Genomic DNA, 22,762 nt, shown 5'->3' on the forward strand with positions numbered 1-22,762 from the left:
TAATATTATACTATACCTACCTATTAATTTTAAAACAAAACGAAATAATACATTACATATTATTTTGATTTTTAAATTAAAAAGGTAGCACATAATCAAAATCAAAATTGTCAGCTGTCGTGTGCACCTATTTAAATAAATAAACATAACGTTATGTACTCCCTCATCCCTGAAATTGCTGCACAGCCGGCTTTATCACTACCTAGACTAGACTTTACACACTCGTACAGTAGCTTGTCTCACAAAGATAGCGTTAATTATTCATTTACATTATACTTGCATTTTAATTAAAATTCTAAAAATAACATTACTATTTTCAAACGCCTGTATAACATGGCTTAGCAATGACGTACACATGCATTTCATGATTTTTAACCTTCTGTGTTAATTTTTGCATATTTTTTATATCACAGACAAAAGCATTAGTTACAAATTAATTAAAGATATACATAAAACCGTTTGGGTGTAAAATATTTTTTTCTTCATTATTTTGGTAACCGGCTTCAGGATTATTTTTCAAATATGCAAAATATTATGTTCTAGTTAACATGGTTCTAACTTGGTTCTAACAAATGTAAAAGATTAATTAATAATATTTCCTAATCATCAATCACTGAATATCTATACAATTGAAATAAAAGAAAAAAAATAGTACATACTCCTCACTATATTTTTTTTTTTTACTTTCTTGCGTCTTTTTTCTTTACACTGCCTGCGTCTGTGGCCTGCTTATAGTAAATAATATTAGGTACAGTAGTAAGTAGGTACCATATCAGTATAATATTATATCGCGGTATATACTATATATTACACTCTAATGTGGCCTGCGTCAATGATTCATTTGAAAAAATCATATTTTGATTGCGAAGTGCGTTCAATTTCAAAGTTCAATCAATTTAGATTTAGGTTGTTATTTTTTTAGGTATATGTATTTGAATTTAGTTATCGCGATATTGAATTGATTATAAAATTTTCATATTGTGTAATATTAAACTTTAATAAACATATCGTTGCTCGAATCGGTATTGTCTCATAACCATAGACATGCGCGTTATCGGAATTACGCGCCATTGATACACCATCACTAGTGTCACTAGTCACTACTCACTACGCCCGACCACAGACAACGTGTTTTGACAAAGTTAAAAGTTTTGACCGTGATAAAAATGACGAGCCTTACAATTATTTAATAAAATAGTTTTAAAAGTGTTATTCGTAAATATGACTGTGTGGCAAAAACTGGAAAATGAGGAATGTTACGCTGTTGGTAAGTGATGTTTGTTATAAATGTTTCATCGAAATTCGTTCATCTCCTGTGATTTCTCTCCCACTGAGTGATAAATATAAACATTGTCTCATATCCTAGCGTTCCTAGTTCATCCTGAAACAAACTAATTGTAATGTATTTTATGTTATTCTCTAAACACCATTCATTTCCGCTTCAAAATACATGAAGCTGAACTTAAAAAACTAAAAAAAAAAACTTTTGATAACATTCCTGATTATTCTGAACTTTTTTTTTATCTATGTTATCATTGTTTAGTGCATAATATTTCCTACTTTTATTTAATTGTTAACAAACCTATAAGGCTCAGTATTGTTTTAGTTATATTTTAGTTGTATATACCTTTTCCCTAATAGGTACTTATATACTTATTAAAGTTTAAATTAAGAAAATAAGTAATGAAGTATGAATTAATTATTTATGATGGTAAAGATTCTAACAGCGGATTCTCATTTAATAATTCCAATAAATCAAGGCTTATTTCCTTGTGGGCTGCGGAGAAAATGCATTTCATAATAGGTAATACCACAAAATAATACTTTAAATTTAAGCGATCAGCTTTTCCCTGTTATATTACTGAATATTTACTGTTCAAACTGTATGTGTTTCATATTAAAAAAACAAGGCTTGGTTGATGGCCGGCCGAAAATAAAAAGCCACCATTTTCTATCAACGCTTTCCTCATTTAATACAATTATTAATCAGAAGGAAAAATATGCACGGAATACATTTTAGAATAAATTATAGTGACATTATCAATTAAATATATTTCTCATCGTTCTATAGGGGGACAGGCACCTTGACATGGTTTATTTTTTCCTATTGATGGCTGAGGAAAAATTTTTATATTTATTTTAATCATGATCAGGCGATTAAGAATACACAAATTTGTTTATGCATCTAAATGATTGTTTCTTTTTTTAGTATTTAGAAATTTAGTCTTTCTTACTTAGTTAAAAATAAGTTTTCGAAGTTTGAATTAAATCTGTCCATTTAAAGTGGGTCAAAATCTAGTTCTGACTCGGTTATATACAAACATACAGCTGAAGCTAATAAAAGTGTGTTAAAAATAAAACAATTTAAGTTATCTGTGACATATAACACCAATGCTACTTTCTCATGGCAATTGTTACGTAAACAAACAACTGGTTATCGAATTTATTGATTTACATTTGCATATTGCACACTTTACATAATAATATGAAACTTCTTGATGCATTATTGCTTGTTGTGTAAAAAGAAAGTAAAGTCCCATGTCCCCTAGTGGAGTAAGGGGCAGATGCATTATACATCTGTTTCCCTGATCGATTTTGTTTTAGGGACAAGTAGGTGATCAGCCTTCTGTGTCCCGCCAGACCGAGACATTTTTTTTTGTTTGTCGGAATCGAACCAGGACCCCTCGGTGTTACGCTCACGCGTCAACCACTGTACCAAGGAGGCGGTCGTGGTTATATTTTCAGATGATAATGTTTGATATAATTGCTTTTAAATAGGGTTTTGTACAGTTGAATAAATATTACTTTTAAGGAATGCTGCAATTTTTTATAATCTTAATATTAGCAATCGACAAATACATAGCATATGTTTATTTAAATATTATTATTATAGGACATTATTACACAAATCGACCTAGTCCCACAGTAAGCTCAATTAAGGCTTGTGTTGTGGGTACTAGGCGACGATAAATATAATATTTAATAAATACATTATATAGATAATAACACCCAGACCCAAGAACAAATAATTGAGTTCATCACACAAATATTTGCCCTGACCGGGGATCGAACCCGGGACCGTCGGCTCAGTAGGCAGTTACTTTACCACTGCGCCAACCGCGTCGTCATTATTTATCATTAAAATTGTAATTTATTATACCTAAATAAACCTATTAAGAATTTAGATAAAACTTTATTAATACATGCATATTAATCAATAATTTATTATCCATAAACCTTGTGTGGTCCAGTCGTAGAGTATGCAATAATTGAATTATTATTATAAAAGTATAAAGATTGCTTATGTTCTGATAACAGAATAATAAATTAAAATATTTTATTACTTAGACTAAGTTGTAGGTAATTTATATTTCCCTATTGGTCTAGTGGTTAGTATGTTCAAACTCAAACTCAAATATTTATTTATTGAACATGTAGGGGAAAAATAAATTAAAATTTTATTGATAAGTCAGGAAAGTGTTGTAGTATTAGAACACCGTTGTAGGAAAATCACATAAAGTATATTATATATTCTTACAAGTATAAAACTTAAAATTGTAACTTTGAAAGTTAGTTAACCATTTCATATGTTCCCTATGATATTGCCATAGAAAAGCTCACACCAAGGCGTTGCCATAACTACTAGTAGAAAATAATAGCTATACAATTATCAAATTCAAATTTATTATTACGTTTATAGGATGTTTAGCCAACAATAATATTTCCTGTTACATTTCCTTGTTGGTAGACAATGGCGTAATATATGAATAGTTGACATTGTTTTGTGTTATGCTAATTGCTCGCTATATTCGTTACAGCACTGAATTTTATTCAAGCCTTTTTTATTTGTGCAAGTGTCAATCTGAACGCCGTTTTAGATTTGTAAACTACAACTGCTATATACATAAATCAATTATGGCATATCAACCTACATATTATAACAACATCGTTGAACAACATACCTAGTTACCCATAATAAAACCTTTTTTCTGTAGATAAACGTCCGATTTGGAAGCTTTTTTAACACGCTTTTTTTACGTTATACATAGAATAAAGATATTGAAGTAAGTAGACAATAAAATGAAAGTTCTGGCAACCCTAACATTTATCGTAACTATTTAATTTTATATTGAAGTTCAAATAGTAACGCATATCTAAGTGATAGGTGCCTTTTTTGAAGTGAATATTTCCAAACATTATACACTTTGATCCAACTGTTCTCAAAACAAATTTTCCAATACATTAGCCACGGTAAAGAGGTTCGTTTCATATTAATAAAGTTCAAAAACTAAGAAGAGAATTGAACGTACCCTATTATCAATATATTTTGGCACCTTACACACCTAATTTTCGCCTCGTATTAATGGTAAAAATTTGTTGAGTAACAGTTGCTTCACAATGTTGCTGGTAACTTTGTTTAAATGTTGTCGTTTCTCGGGCGAGAATTTTTCAATATGCATAATCGCTGCAACCCGCAACATATTGAAAAAAATTGTTGCCATTTTTATGGATTCAGATTTGTTAACATTTTATTAATCAATAATGGGTGTGGTTCAATTCATAAAACAATAACTGATAAAAAATTATATTTATTCTTTCTTATCTATTTCGCATTTAATTTAATTATGTCCTTACTATCGATTACGATACAAGTAAACAATAAATTATAAATACGGTATAAAATCGCTCTCCGACTTGTATCCGCCTATATCTTGTGAACGCACAAAATATAGTTTTTTGTTATTACATAACACCCATAGGTTTTTTTTTATTATGCATGCAGTTTAACGTACTTCTTAAGATAATATTAAAGGGTGGCACACTATTTATTGGGACTTTATAAGCTGTAATGAAGGCTTTTTTTGCCTCTTTAGGTACCGTATGAAACTTAATCTGTTTTATTATGAAATATCTCCAGTACTACTAAGCTAAAAAATGTGATACACCACCGCACCGTCAGAAAAAATTCATTGAAATTCTTTTACGAGATGCTTCGTTAAAAATAATAAACTTTGCATACTCGGTACAGTATGACAATATGAAATTGTTCAAGATCCGGTGTTTCGGAGTTAGGAAGCGGGGAAGTTTAATCAGAGAGATAAGCTGATAAAGGGACGTTTTGATAACGTCAGGTAAAGACGTTCTGACTAGACTGTATTGAAATTGGGCAGGGGAGTTATTGAGATAACAGATAACCTATAGATAAACTGTTTGATGTATAAGATGTGTACAGTCAAAATGTTTGTTGGGTGCATTTAGTAAATATTTTGATATCAGAAAATTTTGATTGGTCAAGAAAAGCGAAGGTATTCTATAGCCGCAAGGTCGTGTATGGGATACCATACACGACCTTGCGGCCTTAGTAGATATACTATCTTTCTTGATTTCGTATCTAAATTCTTAATATATTCAAAGGAAAATATTGCAATAAAGTTTTATCATAGGTTCCAAGAAAATTACGAAATTTACAATAAAGGGGTTTATGCTGTCATTGTAAATCCATTGATTAAGATAAAAATGGTACTTACGGAAAGTGTTGATAAAGTAATTAGTACCTAAAGGTTATAAATATGCGGGTCAGTAACGCCGAAAAATATACATATAAACAACCATTAAATTCTCATAAATTATTCTCATACGTAAATGTTATTTTAACAGATGGATAAACTAAACAGAACAATTGAAACTGGAATTAGTGAAACGGGCAATATATAATTGGTATAGGTGTTACCTTTGATTGTCTGAATATCTACGCCCTAGTCCTACGTCTTACAGCATAGTAATTTAGAGTTGGTTCTAATAATATGACGAAAGTTAACAAAAATGAAGTGAACAGAATCTCATTTCATTTTAAACATTTCTCGTCCAGACTCCAACTGTACTAAGCGATTCAATTTCACATGGGGCCAGGCCAAGTCATTTGGCTGCTATTTTCTGTACCATTCCGAGGGTACTCTGATCGCTCGTTCAGTTGAAGAACTAATTTAAGTTTTGGACATTTCTATTGTATTTTAAAGTGTGAAATATCAGTTATGACTCGAACGGTTACACAGCTTGCTGATAATGTCCCTGGTAGTCTATTGCACACTTTTTGACGTTTTATTCATAAATGATTTGTTATTTTAACTGATCGATACCTATGCTAAACAGAAGCTGGGAAACTGTCCGTAGAAAATTGCGCTGGAGTCCATTATATATTTTTCTGTATATGTAACATCATCTACCGGAAATTTCGAAAACATTAAAACTATTTATATTATCATTCTTTCATACTGACTACGGTAAATACAATTGTTCTCAAATATTGCTATACAGGGTGGTTCTAAATTACGTTGACAAATTTCAAAATAATAAATTTCAAAAATGGGACATGCTGCGTTGTTTTTGTTTTTTAATTATTATTTTCACATGTTTTGGCGCCAACTTAACGTTATTTGTGAAGAGAATAAATTAAAAATTTGTCATTTTTTACTATGTCTGCTCAACGAGGTGCAATAATATCCTTATATGAGGCTGGTAAGCGGCAGCACGCGATAGTGTGACTTCTCAGTGTCAGTCGGCAGTTAGTTTTTTCTGCTATTAAACGCTACGATGAGCTTGGCCATCTTGGTGACCGTCTGGGAAGAGGCAGAAAAAGAACTGTAAAGACGCCTAGGCTTCGACATATCGTCAAACAAAGATAGACCCGCAATTCACAAGCCAAGGTAAGAAAAATGGCTCGAGATTTAGGTGTAAGTCATTCAACGTTACAACGGGTAGTTAAAAATGAGCTCAAGTTAACAGCATACAAGCTACGAAAAGCGCAGCGGTTGGATGATAAAGATAAAAAAATACGCCTTGAAAGATGTCGCTTACTGAAAGCGCGCTCCGCTGGTGAAGGGTGGAAAAATATTTTATTCACCGACCGAAAAAATTTTTCAGATTGAACAGTCTCATAACCGCCAAAACGATAGAGTTTACTCTTCTAGTCGCCCTGAAGCCACAGCAATTATCCCCCATCGGCAAAGACCGGTTTCAGTCATGATTTGGCGTGGCATTTGCTCAACAGGCAAAACTCCTCGTTTTCGTAAAAAAAGGTGTGAAAATGAATCAAGAAATATACCGACGCGATATTTTAGAGAGTGGAGTTCTTCCTTGGAGCCAGTAGCACTTCGGTGACCAACCGTGGACTTTTCAACAGGACTCTGCTGCATCTCACAGGGCCTCAAATGTACAGTAGTGATGTATGGATCATTTCCCAGAGTTCATAAGTTCCAAGGAATGGTCTCCATTTTCATCAGACCTTAATCGAATGTATTTCAGCGTATGGTCAATTCTAGAGGCGAGGGCCTGTGCAACATCACACAGAAGTGTAGATGCGCTGACGGCAACACTTACTCGTGAGTGGGACAAAGTATCTGAAGAGGAGGAACGGAAAATCGTCGTAAACTTCAGAAAACTTTTAAGCCGTTGTATTAAAGGTAAAGGTGATTCTTTTGAAAATAAATAGATATTTACATTAAAATAATACTGTATTTTTATTATAAAGTAGTCACCGATATACTGTGTAAAAGAAAAATAAAATAAATCGTAAAATAAGTTGTCAACGTATTTCAGAGCCACCCTGTATTTTCCTGGTATATAAGTTTTCATAAGTATGGTATCCGCCTTTGTGGAGAGAGTTCATTCATAAGAGTTTTCTTTATTCTAATAAGTTCCTAATCAGTTTGGCGATTGCTTCCTTTTGTTATATTTGCAGATGTTATGTACTTGTGATATTTATCAAAAGCCTTCTCGCACTTTCACGAAAGCCTGAGGTGAATTATTTTTCATGCGAGCTTAGATTAGCTTTGGACTACTTTAGGTAGATCTAACAAATCCTACTAATGGTGGACACTGAACAAAAGGAATGTTTAATTTTGTAGGTTTCCTTAATCTTGAAAGGTCTCTAGAATTTGTTGTAAGACTTCATAATGAAACCGCATCTATTTGTTGAAACCTTCTGGATAAACAGAATAGGTATTTTGTATTCAAAATTTAGGATTCAAACTATGTATTGTGAGGCTTTTTAATACAAAATATCACGATCAAATCAATCGTCTATTGCTAACAATGTTAGGTCTATAGTTTTATAGTATAATCTAAAGAGTATTATTTATCTATGAAAAACAACTATACGTTATTTCCTGCTTGATAATTGATTTTTTGATGTAGGTGAATGCCTTTAAATTCAGAAATTATTTACTTTTATAACTAGGGAAATTTAAATTACAGACGATTTAAGTAAATAGATAATTTAGATTTAGTCCAAATCGAATGTTGATTGTTAGGATGTTGAAAACATCGTCAGAACATACTTATGTTTACAAGTAAATACTTAAATCTATACTAATATTATAAAGCTGAAGAGTTTCTTTGTTTGTTTGAACGCACTAATCTCGGGAACTACTGGTCCGATTTGAAAAATTCTCTCGGTGTTAGATAGTCCGTTTATCGAGGAAGGTTATAGGCTATATATCATCACGCTACGACCAACCGGGGTGAAGCCATGGGGGTGAAACCGCGCGGAGCAGTTAGTATTTTTATAATTATTCATAATTGCCTTATACGAATACATTCTCATGTACTCCATATGTGTAATGTGTAAACTAATCATGTTCGGAGCTATAAATTTGCCTGGGGATGGGCCGTGAGGCTGAATCCCTACTCCCAAATTAGGTTAGTTACATAGCCTAAAGTAGTAAGTAGTAACTAACCTTGTTGTAGATATCTAGGTATTTAAATGAATATCGAGATGTTTTACATCCTAGCGTTGGATGAAATCTCTTCTCTATATATAGAAAATGCTCGTGTTAATGTTAGTTATCATACTCCTCCGTAACAGATGGACCCTTTCTCATGAAATTTTGTCCCCGAGAATTGGCCAACATCTAATTTTCATAACCCAGTGATAAGAGTGGCAGTACGTATGCCTGGACAGCTAGTCTATAAATAAATCTATTTACATGTTTAATATTACATTGACTACTTATCCCCAAGTGAATTTATATATTAGCTATCAGAATGCAGAATTCCCAACTGAGTTATCATTAGAGAAAAATAGAACTGTGGAACATTGAAATTTATCCGCTCTATACCACTTGGGACTTGGCTCAGACGGAAATATGTAGTGATTAGCCATATTGTTTTCGAAGCGTGTTTAGTGAGGTGTAAGATCGAATTGTTTGTGCTAATTGATAATTAATTAACGCCAAGTTTTAGGTTTGCTAGCGAAGTTTTATATTTTAGAGTTAGTTTGTGAATAACGACCCTTTTCAAGGCTCCATACCTGGAATTTATGTCCAGAACTTTGTAAGTAAGGTAAGAGCTAACTATTTACAAATTCAAAAATTGTGTTACATTTTTTATTGATTTTACCAAATTGGATTCATTCGTAATAACAAGTATATTCGGAGCTAATTATATTATATAAATTTATCATCGTAACCACATGTCAGACTTGCAATAAAATTAATAACATGATGAAGTGAGAAAATCCCTGACGAAAATTGAATCAGAACAAATCAATTGCGGACATTGTTGATTCACGTCCCGCCCAGCCCCTACCTGAGGAAGTCCAATTATGCGCTGTCAAAACGTACGTGACGCACCTACGTTATTACCCACGTTATTATTTGATCCAACGTTCGGTAGTGACTTTCTTTGGTAACAGAAGACGTTTATAGGTCAGGGCAGTCTCTTTACTGGGAATTATTCTGAATACGTTCGTGGAACTTCGCAAATTTTGCAGAAGATTAAGAAATTTTTGGGTGATATTAAATATATTAATGTTAAATGTGGTCTGTAACAATAACACAATGTTTGGATCACCGCAATCCATGTCATCAGGGATTAGTCCCTTTATATATTCATGTTCATAAATATTAATGCGATGGTTTGTCCTTCGCAGCTTTATACGTTTTACTAATTTAGCCTCAAGCAAAATTGAGAAAATTAAATTAAGGACAGATTGTCAACGAAAATTAACACAGGATAGGCTTTGATAACAAATTGCTAACATTTTCACATTTATCTATACAGAAATAGTTACAAACGATCCCCATATCCATAAATCAATCTCACCCACTGACATGGAATCAATCTAAACACTCATAGATAAGGAATAACATTAATCTCGCAATCAGCGCTGCATCCGAAGTAATTAAACTATCTAATATTACATACGGTAGTTTATCTCTTATTGGATTTCATTGAGCGTCAGATGGTACGTGGAAATGGGTTAGTAATCTAAATGAGTTTATATAATTAAAGGCGTAGTGATAAAGTGGTAATTTATTCGGATACAGCAAGATCGTTTTACAGGTTCAAGTCTTTTACCATATAATTAATACTACTACTTAATTAACTTTACTAATTTGTTTTCGCTCTAAATGAGATGATGCGTATGAAAAGAATACGTTTGCTTCCATTTTTTGGAAACCTTTCAGACGTCGATTGTTGTAATATTTTAAGATGATCTTATGATAAATGCGGTTGCTTATTGCATAAGATAGCTTTTCATCAGATAGAAAAATACTCCGAAACAAAGATTATACCTCTCCAGAAAAAAATAATAATATTTTAAGCTTACTTCGGTATTTACATAGTAACGTAGACCACAATACACCTATCTAATCTTTCCAACGCATACAAATAAACAGATAAATATTGTACAGCAGCCGACATCTGCTGAAATGTAATCAGTCAGCGATAATGGCAGGATAATCTCGCAATGATTACAGCATCCAGCAATTAAACTATCCCATATTATCGCAACGCTAGTTTGTCTCGGTTATTACGGCTCATTGGGCTGACAGGTGTTGGATATAGGTACTTAGAGCTAGCCATCTAGGAGAGGGCATCTGGTGTGAATCGATTGGTTAGTCTTTGGAGACGAGACTTAGTACTTGAGTTTGCGTGTTTTAGATGACTAGGTCATTTCGTGGATGAGGAATGGTTGAGATAGTTTAGTGGGATTGGGACATATTATAGGAGAAGACGTATCGGTTTAGTTAATTCAATTTATAAATTGCAATTTTTATGTTAAGTATATCAATTGTATCTAGATTGAGTTCATCAGCTAGCTGTTTTTTTCTAACATTGCAATATCCAAATGTAAAACTTTCCAGAAACGTTATTGAGGCAAATTGCTAAAACTTCTATCTGAAAGGAAAACAACATACAGCTACAATATACAATATTGCTGTCATTATATCTGTTTATATTATAATTTATAGAAAAAAAAGAGTGTGTGTACTGATGTACATGATTTTTTTCTATTCTTTAAAAATTTATGAACTTAAAATGTATTCCTTTATATTATTATTTAATGATCTATGAAAAATGTCTCGTCTATTATCTGCACAAGTCTACGCCAGTTGATCGTCATTCAATGCGCGCGCGCATACGTATGTAGTTTCGGTGCGCGTCGTCGCTTCGCGGGCGTGAATCACGCATTCCGCCCCTATTGTGCTTATTATTAATAATTGTGTAAGAGCCGCTGATTAAATAACTGTGGTTTATTTAATCTTTGTTGGGTACCTTCAAAAACTTTGTTTTCATTTGGCAAAACAGTTTAGGTAGGTACGAAAACGACGGACCTTTGAAATTTTAACTTAATTAATTTAATTTTACTATATTTCACATCACTAATTTATGTAGTCTGTTAAATTATTATCAACATATTTGGGCAGAGGTTGTTTTGATTTAAAGTTTTAAAGTTATTATTATGTAGATTTGAAGTGACTTAGGTATTTGATTGTTTACAAATAACAAACCTTTTAAACTTACGCAATACGCATGTTAACAGATGATAATAATTAACAAGCAATATCATTAGCCGGCTCTTAGTCTACAATTAAACAAGTCGATTCCCATGTAAGTTGGAACGATTATAGTTATTAATAAGTTAGCGTTGACGCTAAGTAATTGCTTGAACATCTGGTGTTCATTTTTAATTTCACTGGCTCTGTGACGGAAATTGTGTTTTTTTTTTTAACTTTACATCTTTTTAATATGGCTGACCCTTGTGTTTAATGTTCATTATGTAAATTGTTCGTTTAAAAAGTTTGAAGTCAGGAATGAATAGAATATTTTTTTTATATATTATAAATGCGAAAGTGAGGATGGATGTTTGTTAGTATTCCACAGAAATACCACTGAACCGATTACAATGAAATTTGGTATGTAGGTAGCTGAAGACCCAGAATAGGCTTGTTATCCCGGAAATCCCTCAGGAACGGGCACTATGCGGATTCGGGTTTTTCCTTGAAACGCGGGCGAAGCCGCGGGCGGATATCTAGTCTAGTAATAAAATAAGATTACAACAAACGTGAAAAAAGGGTGGTCTTATCACTAATCAATGATATTAGATAATCAGTACCGAGAAATTGTATTGTTGTTATCATTTATTATTGTTTATGTTTAAAATTTAAATGTTATGGAAATATTTCGAGTTATTTATAAACATTCATCACCATCACTTTCTAATCCTAGTTGAATTTTTAGATAAAATTACGGTTTTTATTCTCATATCGCATTTCATAACTATTTTATTCTTGACTAGCGGCCCGCCCCGGCTTCGCCCGTGTTACATGTTTACGTTTTCTCTCCATTAGAACCATCCTCGTACTTCAATAATTTTTTGGAATATATCATAAAAAATAATCTACGAAATCGTTTCAGCCGTTTTCGAGTTGTGCGCTTACCAACATAATATTTTGCGATTCATTTTATATTATTCTTGATATGAACAAACTTCTACGAAAGAAATCGATCAGTATAACTGATAAGGCATCTGTTCCATTACCCATTACGGGGTATGGGACTTCTTTAGGGTCCGTTCACACAGACCGGCTTGGAGAGGAGAGCAGATTCTTATCACGATGAAAACAGAGTTTTTAGGGTCCGTTCACACAGACCGGCTCTGAGAGGAGAGCAGATTCTTATCACGATGAAAACAGAGTTTTTAGTATTTGTAACTTAAGGTTTATTTTTGCGTGTGCACTGCTTTTGACATTAAGAATGCTTGAACGCGCTTGGTGTGAAATAATAAGAGGAGCTGACCGGCTCCGATCGCGTACTTTTTCTCGTTCGCGCAGCCGTTCAGCTCCGATTACATTCGCATCCGCTTTCAGATAGCTTCCAGCTGGTCTATGTGAAATAGTTGACGGCTCCGCTCCGACCAACTCCAAGCGTATACGATCCGGTCTGTGTGAAAAGAAAAATGCGCGCCGATGCTCTCCGAGCCTGTCTGTGTGAACGGACCCTTAGTATTTGTAATAAAGTTTTTTTTGCGTGTACACTGCTTTTGACATTAAGAATGCTTGAACGCGCTTGGTGTGAAATAATGGGAGCCGACCGGCTCGGATCGCGTACTTTTTCTCGTTCGCGCAACCGTTCGGCTCCGATTGCATGCGCATCCGCTTTCAGATAGCTTCCAGCCGGTCTATGTGAAATAATTGGCGGCTCCGCTCCGACCAACTCCAAGCGTATACGATCCGGTCTGTGTGAAAAGAAAAATGCGCGCCGATGCTCTCCGAGACGGTCTGTGTGAACGGACCCTTTTTGTTCCTAAAGTCAATCAAATCAAGTTGACGCACATATTATTTAGTTCAGATTATGGTAGAAATTACCCCTTGACCACAACAAATGAACCACGACATTTAATAAAAACATATTATCAATACTCTTTGTCATATTTACGTCTAGACTTCATAAGTACTTACGTCAATGCTAAGTTTATACTAAGTTAATAGTGTTCAACTTGCAACCAACTAAGAAAAAGGACAGTCTAACTTAGTGGAGTTACATTTGAAACTTTGTTCAGAAACTTATACTTATTTATTCAAATAGTTTTTTTGTTTGTTTTATAGGAGAGCTACTTTGAAAGTTTCTGTTTAATGGAAACCACAAGAAAACTATTGTTTTTAAACTTATTACACGATTATATATCTTTGTATAGATAAAAATTAATAATAGATACAAAATCTAAATGTAAATATATTGTTGAATTAATAGGTAGTATTGTATCGAAGTAATACGGCAGTTTCTAATTAGGCACATACATCCACATGTTCGTATTACGGCTTTATGAGGCAATTTTTTAGCTTTACCCTTTCCCTTTTAAGCTTTTCCCCGCAATTCTTCCTTATAAAATTTGCATTTTTATGTTGCTAGGCCCGCGTGGTCAATCTAAATTCTCATAGAAATAAAATGTGTACCTGCTGTAAAAAATAGCCAATGTCTCTGACTATAGCTTCCTGTCAGACACCAAAAATCATATCATATAATCGCTCTGTTGGGACGTGCAAGAAAGCCAAACAAAACTTATATTAGTTAGTAAGGATATATGTACGTACTTATAGATACAATTCTTACAAACACATGTACACAATTAAAAATATCACCCATGAATAATCTCGCCAAGTGATCATCACAAACGACAAAGCAGTAAACCTATTCAGCCCTACGTTGTGGCCGTAATAAGGTTAGCTTTTATTAATTTTCTCGGAGGTTCGCCTACAATAAGTTCCTTGATTGTAATTTCGTGTACCGGTGGCCGGAGTTATAGCGAATTATATTATTTTTCTAAAAAGGATATTTTTTACAATGCCGATACAAGTGTTAATAAAGTCTTGTAGTAAAAATGTACTTACTTATAAGAGAAAGAAATTGAGTGCTACATAAACTTGTGTGCTTACTTCAAAAACTGCAATGGAAGCCTCAACTAATAAATTATGTACAACTGCGTAAAACTGATTTTCAGTATATCAGTTTATATTGTAATTCCTATAATTGAAACAATGAAGTGATGTCCATTTTCCTGTCCGCTCCGGGATATCGTTTTATCACATTGTTTTATGAGTTTTTGAGCCTTTTCTACCCTGTGTAATTGAAATTTCACTATCAGTCTCAGCCAATGATCAGTCGGATTCTCACGACTGTAAACGCCCTCTCATTCAAGTATTAAACAATGTATGAATGCATTCACACTTTATGTTCATAAGAAACAGGAAATAATGAGGCATACAGTTATGAAAAACTATAAGGAGTCGTGTTAAATATCTTATAGATCAAATAAATTTACCGTTTCACGAATTTAAAAAAAATCGCACAAGTTAAAAATTAATTAATTCCTTTCAGATTATTGTTATATTAAATGACGGTATAGGTATAATGTTATCACAGCGCACGTTAGTAAAGGTGTAATTGCAATTTTATCCCTTATTGTCAACAATCATAATTATAAACAAATCTCGATAAATTACACCCCCAAATCTTCATAACAAATGACACTGAAAGCACCTGAAACGCTAAAACCGTCAAATAAAAACGATCAGCCTTTACGATAGTATTACTTAACTTTATATTAACCCTTGTCAAAAACTAACTGCTAAATTTAGTTCCACAAACATGTTCAGAAACACAATATCGCTTGAAATGTGACCGCGCCTATCCCTTTGGGCTTGATTTTGGCTTCTCCATGTTATTGTTATACCAAATTAGGACATGGCTTTATTAAGCGAACAGTATATTATCCGAATGTTACAGGAAATTGATCCTTAATTCGTGTATACTAAAGTATTGTTTACAGTTTTGAAAAGAGTCATGTTAGTAATTGATTACGTGTTGGATTAACATTATTGAATAAGAACGATCGCTCGACTGTAAAATTAGATATTTTTATCACTTAGACGGCCTAGACCTCTATCTTGTATTACCGAGCTTATGAATTAATTACGAGTTTTCGTAAGATAATCATAAAATATAATGTTTGTTTTATTAGGTAGGTACATATTTTGAAAATAACGAAATGGACGAAATAGGATGCTAATTATTCGCAAAGGAAATAATTTATATGCTTTTATATTCTTTGCAAAGAGGATGATAAACAAAATAATGTTTTGAAGAACAAGGAACTGTTCAAAAGTTCATCGACCTTTATTATATTCAAAATTCAATATATCATTACTTTGCACAAAACACTAAAGTTCAATTAGTGCTTCAAGATTTGTACAATAAAAAGCTTTTCAGTGTTATACAACAGTACACCATATGTTTGTTAAAAAGCGTACTCTGAAAGCGGTATTAAGTGTACTCGATATTAACAAAGAGCTCAAGATACAACCTTTTGTAGGAAACGGTTTTTGATTAAGATTTTCCCTCTTTTTAATGGTTCGTTATTTTGTCTTACGCGATACTTGATACACAAAGCGTTAGGTTATCACATACTAAATATGGGTTTATTGTTTGTATTTGAGACATATAAAAGGAAATGGCTTTTTCTATTGCACGGGCGAAAGCCATTTGGCCATCATGTTTAACATGGGCCTTGAGCGCGGGGACCGAATCGAGAAATTCCGTAACGAAAAAACCTCAAGCTCCCCACTCCGACGGGCGGAGGTGTGGCTTGAAGGCATAGCATGCAATAGCTTTACCGCGGCAGTCCCCGAGTCGTTTTTTTACTGTAGATAGGAAAGCGCTTGACCACAATCTCGTCTCAAGATGTGGTCTAAGATAGTACGAGCTTCCCAAGTAGGTACTCGTTCACTCTAAGCTTGCTTGGGTTGGATAAAAAGCCTCTGCACATACCGATTCCGAGATCTATTTCAATTAAAAATTGTCCAATCTCGGAAAAAGCAACTTTTTGTCAAAGTTGAATTCAGTAATGTGTAGGTTGAAAAATTGTTAATGATTTGTAATACCTTTTGCAAATAGTGGCTAGATTACAGCAATAATAATTAATATTATGTATAACGGTAATAACAGTCTATCCTCACAATGGTCAAGCACTACTTCCAGAGCTCATTAGAATACAATTTACAAATGGGCAAAATATTTTCAACGGATACAACTCTATGGAGTTATATTTGCATAGGATAATATATCCGTTTATCGGTTTATTTTATGTTTATTACGGAATAATGCGGTCGCGTAACTGCGGTTTTTGGTGTTAAGTGTAATGTGTTATTTTCGTTAATGTTTCCAAAATTATAAAATGTAGGTATTGTTAATTAACAATAACTTAATTATTCTTCTATGTGATATTTGCATGATTCAACATAAATTATTCAGGGTTAAAATGTTCATATGTAATAACATAAAACGCCTACAAAATCACAAATAAATTCTGCACTTAAAACGTTCCATACAACATACAATACATACATATTACCAAAAATTGGTCCTTCGAGCCGGATCAACCTAACAACTTCAATTTTACTGTCTTTACACATCACTTAACATTACTTTCTCGATCCACAGCTCTCTACAACTACAGTACGACGAAGACAAACCACCTACACCTGGAGGTTGGTGAGCTAGTGCACATCGAGGGGCAGTGCAAACATTGGTACCATGGCAAGAGTCTGCGGAGGGACGCGCGGGGGATCTTCCCGAAAAGTTATGTGGTGATACGCGAGTGCCATGTTGAGAGGTGGGTGAAGTACTGTAATGGTTTTGTAGCATTGGTAAGGTAAATTTAAAAAAAATAAATAAAAAAACGTTTATTTATACACACATTATAAATAATAAGATGTATTTATATGTATAAATATTTGAAAATTTTCAACACAGGGACTATTTTAATATCACTTATAATTTGTAATGTTGAATCGTTCAATTTTGAAGCCATATGGAGTGGTCTCAGTCGTTTTATTTCAATGGTAACATAACAAACAGTAAGAGATTATACGGGACAGAGAAAAATTATAAAATTATTTAGGCTTTCTCTTGCCACAGCCGTTCAGTTCAGTTTTTAGAAATGTGTCCTATATATTTTTTCTTATTGCTCTTATTGACTAAAACCATTAATCAGTTAAGACATAACCGCAACAGACAATCAGTAACTTTAGCATTAATCATATTAATATTTAAATTTCTTCCTATAAGTGAATCATTTTCAGCATTAATTAAGCAATAAAGAACTCGACTCTTATTTGAGTTTCATTTTGTATAAAAAGTGGAATCGATTTATTCAATCAGGCCATTAGCAATTCGATTAGTTTGATAAAATCTAGGCTAGGTTTTATCAAGAGAGCGAATGCAGTATGACCTTTTCAATAATTCTATTGAGAGTATCGAAATAAGTATTTTCTCTGGATACAATATTATTGCTATTGCAGTCTATTTAAAGTTAAAAAATAAAACGACGTGTGGCACTCGGGGACTGCCGCGGTAAAGCTATTGCATGCTATGCCTTCAAGCCACACCTCCGCCCGTCGGAGTGGGGAGCGTGAGGTTTTTTCGTTACGGAATTTCTGGATTCGGTCCCTGCGCTCAAGGCCCGCGATAGAAGCTATGCAATAGCTTAAAAATAATATTGCCGTACAAATACATAAACAAATAATACTGGAATATAAAATTGTTATCTGATGAAAAATTATAGTAAATCACATAAAATTCCTAACTGGTAATTCACAGTATATAGGTATTTTTTTGCCTAAGGTATCTTTGATGTACATACCTTACAAGTTTATAATGCATTTATAATGGCTGAAGATTAAGCATATTATAACAAAATTTAGGTTCACATTATGACTTTAATAATTTATGAATTACTATGTTATATAAACAGAATCTACATCAATGCATCCTTTGTCCTTTACTTTTCCATAATATAACCATTATCCATCTATTTTTATATTTACTTAAATTAAAGGGTACATAATCACCAACCATTATAATAGCCCGCATGATCATATCCCCAAAAAAACATTAATAAAATCAGGACAAAGTTCACAATGAACTTGCGAGAGTTCATACATTCACTTATCATCAGGTCAGACTATTGATAAAACATGAATCATGGACCTCGCTGTAATTGAAGTAATGTTAATTTTTAATCTATGCCCGGTGGCAAGGTCGGAAGTAATGAATGTGGATTGTGGTATGAATTGGTTTAATCGTGTTCTGTATAGGCTATAAGATTGGCTTTTGATAGAGGATGTAAATTCAAATTCAAATTACATTTATTTGCAAGAATGCAGTTACAAATATATGTGTTGTAGTTCTGATTTGATGATCTGTTATCTTAATAAATAACTAGTCTGTCATTTGCTTAGAAGTTGTAGGCTTTGAGTTCTTCCAGGATAGGAAAAAAACCGTAACCTTTAGCTCCTCACATTTTTATAATTAGTTCCAGTAATTATATGTCACTCCAATATTTCAGTCCTGTATAAAGAGGCATTCAAAAACGAATGTTAGAAAAGAGCATATTCGTTCTATTTGTTTTTATAGAAGTCGATTATGGTTTAAGACATTTATTTCTCAAAAAAGATTAGTTTTCTAAATTCACTGCGTTTCAGAAGAAAGTTTATCAATAACTAAGTAGTAAATAAATACTTAATTACTAGCTGTGCTCCGCAGTTTTACCCGCATTACTCTACTCCTGTTAGTCTCAGCGAGATGACATATAGCCAATAGCCTTCCTCGATAAATGGGCTATCTAACACCGAAAGAATTTTTCAAATCGGACCAGTAGTTCCCGAGATTAGCGCGTTCAAATAGACAAACAAACTTCATCAGCTTTATAATATTAGTACAGATAAATAATTAAACACATTATTTATTTTATGTGCATGTTTTCTAGATGTGGCGAAACGGTGGTTGCATCTGCGGGGGGCGGGGGCGTAGTACACGATATTGCGATCACGTTGAGAGAATGGCTCCAACATTGGAAAGCATTATATACGGTAAGAATCCATACTAATATTATAAATACAAAAGTAACTCTGTCTGTCTGTCTGTTACTCAATCACGCCTTAACTACTGAAGCAATTTGCATGAAATTTGGTATAGAGATATTTTGATACCCGAGAAAGGACATAGGCTACTTTTTACCCCGGGGAATAGGATAGGTTTTATCCTGGCAATCCCACGAGAACGGGAACTATGCCGGTTTTTCTTTGACTGTGCGGGCGAAGCTGCGGGTGGAAAGCTAGTTTTATATAAACGGATTTCAAAGAAGTAGAAGTTCAAATAATTTATTTGAAAATGTGTTAAGGAAAATGTATCCTGACCAATATGAATAGGTTTCGGTAACCTTTTATTCACATAATTATATCATAAAGATTAACTTTGATGTTATTGACTTTGTATTAAGCAGGATTATCTTTTACTGTTTGTCTTACAATTACGTATTGCTACTTTCTGAATAAATACCTACTTTAATTACAACTACGACATTTTCTTGTTTGATATTATGACTATTGTATATTTTTTCTTTAATTTATACATTTACAATGTTTTTCAGAAAAACGATGAACGCTTCAAGTTCATGGAAGTCAGTATGAGGGCTCTACTGGAGTTACGGGCTCAGGCCGCTTCAGGCGCTTTGCCGCAAGATCAGTTGCGACGAGTCGCTAGAACTGCTGTGTTTACTATTGATAAGGGGAATAGGTAAGTGGTAGAAACTATAGACAGGGGAAATAAGTAAGAATCCATAGTAAAATTAGAATATAGAAGATGTAACAAAACCACAGAAAACGGAAATAGAAAAGAGGTACCTAGTGGTAAATGTAGATAAGGGTAAGAATGCGCTGAGCACAGTGTAATAAACGTATGAACAAGACATGACTTGGGGTTGATTGAGAAAGCAAATTATTTCAATCTAAAACTTTTAAACATCTGTTCGACACAGATGTTTAAGTTTTAGACTACTTTTTATGGCCTATCAACTGATACGAGAAAAAAGTTTCCACAGTTAAAAAAAATATTCAAAGCATTTTTTCTAGTAAAAACAAAATAATGGGCAATTTAAAACAGTAAAAGCTGTGCTGAAATGCAAAAATCTAATAAAACCTAGTTATAGTAATCAGTGCCATATCACTAGTCCAAGTTTAAGAAATTGATGAGTGATTCTAATGTTGTTCTAATGTACAAAGGTCTTCGTTCATCTATGGAACTTTAAAACCATATTTCTCATTTTCAGGACATTAGGTATGGAGTTAGCTGTAAGGACTATGAGCGGGCAATTGGTGGATCCATTGACAACTTCAACGTTCAAGTTGAATGCACTACATGACGATGCTAATTCGCGGATTGACAAGAATATGGTATGCTTGTTTATTCAATATTTTTATAAGAAATAGTATAGTAATAACGATGAAGTTAAGAATTTTGCGGGTAGATTTCAAGGAGAAAATATAATGTTTGTGTTTGAAAAAATGCTATGGCAAATTTAACATTGTTCGTCTATATTTCTTCAACAAACCAAGATATCGACACATACTTTTCTTTTAATATTGCCAATAAAACTGAACTACCCGCACATTTATTGCATAGTTTATATTGTGCTAATGTTTACACAAACATAAAAATCGTTAAACAAAACAAAAATAACCATGATATTTAAATTTCGTTCAAACTTTCATTTTGAACCCTATCCCCCTAATAATAAAGTCCACATTGCAGGAGACAACACCATCAAGCCGGCCAACAAGCCAAACGCCAACAGCGCGAACATACACAGTAGTAGCAAATGTTAAGAACTTCGTCTGTCGTATGAGCGATGTCGCGGAATTATCACTAGCGTTACACGATTCCGCGGGAAATAAAATAACAGAGAGTGTCCTGTTAAAATGGCCGCCGCAGAACTTAGCCGTGGATCTATTTACAGCGCCGTCTCTTGTTTTTACGGTGAGCTATTTCAAAATTAATTACTGAATTATCATAAGATTTGCATGATTTGGCGGGAAATAAAATAAACGAGTTTCTTGTTAAAATGGCCGCCGCAGAACTTACCTGTGCATCTGTTTACAGCGCCATCTTGTTTTTACGGTGAGCTATTATAAAAATTGTTGCTGATTATTCTGTAGTAGAGCATTTTTCGGGAAATAATAAATATAAAAATAAGAGAGTGTCCTGTTAAAATGGCCGCCGCAGAATTTAGCTGTGGATCTCTTTACAGCGCCATCTCTTGTTTTACAGTGAATTACGTTTAGTTTTATTCCTGAATTGTCACTATCGTTGCATAACTTGGCGGGAAATAAAATAAACGAGTGTCTTGTTAAAATGGCTGCCGCAGAACTTAGTTGTGGATCTGTTCACAGCGCCATCTCTTGTTTTTACCAAGATATTAAGAGATTTTAAGTGGCCATATTTTATTTGAAGGTTTGTGTACACCGCCATCTTTTGTGTTTACTTTGAATTATATGATTCTACTTTAAATATATATATTTATTTTATTTATTTATTACTCTTTAATAAAACTATACATGGAAAACTGAATGAATATCTGAGTTTCGTGTTCAAATGTCCACCGTGGAAATTGCTATCTATATAATATTGTTTACAGCGCCATCTCTTATATTTTGTAGTGTATTTAATGTTACTATCCTTTTTAATAATAGTATATTTTTATTGTTTTCAGGATCTCGGCAGCGATATCAAGAAGGAGAAAATATTCCTTGTCTGTCAAGTTGTGAGGATAGGTTCAATGGAACCGCAAAACGTTGACCACAGGTACATTTTCCAAGAGAATTATTTTTAAATGTGATAAACACAGTTCTTAAAGTTTAGTGTACACTGTATAGTGTCATAAATAAGAATATTTAAGCTTTACGCACACTATAATGAATTTCTGTGCATGTATTATGTGTACAAGTTATTTTTCGCAATTTTGCGTTTAATTTATGTCCTACTAGATTTCCGCCCGCGGCTTCGCCCGCGTTTTCAAAGGAAAACCCGCATAGTTCCCGTTCCCGTGGGATTTCCGGGATAAAACCTATCCTATGTGTTAATC

At 33.4% G+C, this 22,762-nt stretch overlaps 1 protein-coding gene across 1 annotated transcript in view; it reads left to right on the forward strand.

Annotated features, from left to right (window-relative positions):
• Positions 1-1,120: 1,120 nt before the first annotated feature.
• LOC123702685 (dedicator of cytokinesis protein 1) overlaps positions 1,121-22,762 on the forward strand; it is a 55,615-nt gene continuing 33,973 nt past the window's right edge. Inside the window, exons 1-7 of the mRNA XM_045650463.1 lie at positions 1,121-1,267; positions 17,284-17,455; positions 19,610-19,712; positions 20,273-20,418; positions 20,951-21,074; positions 21,433-21,657; positions 22,391-22,482. Coding sequence (XP_045506419.1) covers positions 1,222-1,267; positions 17,284-17,455; positions 19,610-19,712; positions 20,273-20,418; positions 20,951-21,074; positions 21,433-21,657; positions 22,391-22,482 — 908 coding nt within the window. The 5' untranslated portion in view covers positions 1,121-1,221. The remainder of the gene's footprint in view (positions 1,268-17,283; positions 17,456-19,609; positions 19,713-20,272; positions 20,419-20,950; positions 21,075-21,432; positions 21,658-22,390; positions 22,483-22,762) is intronic.

The sequence above is a fragment of the Colias croceus genome, chromosome 24, assembly GCF_905220415.1.
Source record: "Colias croceus chromosome 24, ilColCroc2.1".
NCBI classification, from domain to species: Eukaryota; Metazoa; Arthropoda; class Insecta; order Lepidoptera; family Pieridae; genus Colias; species Colias croceus.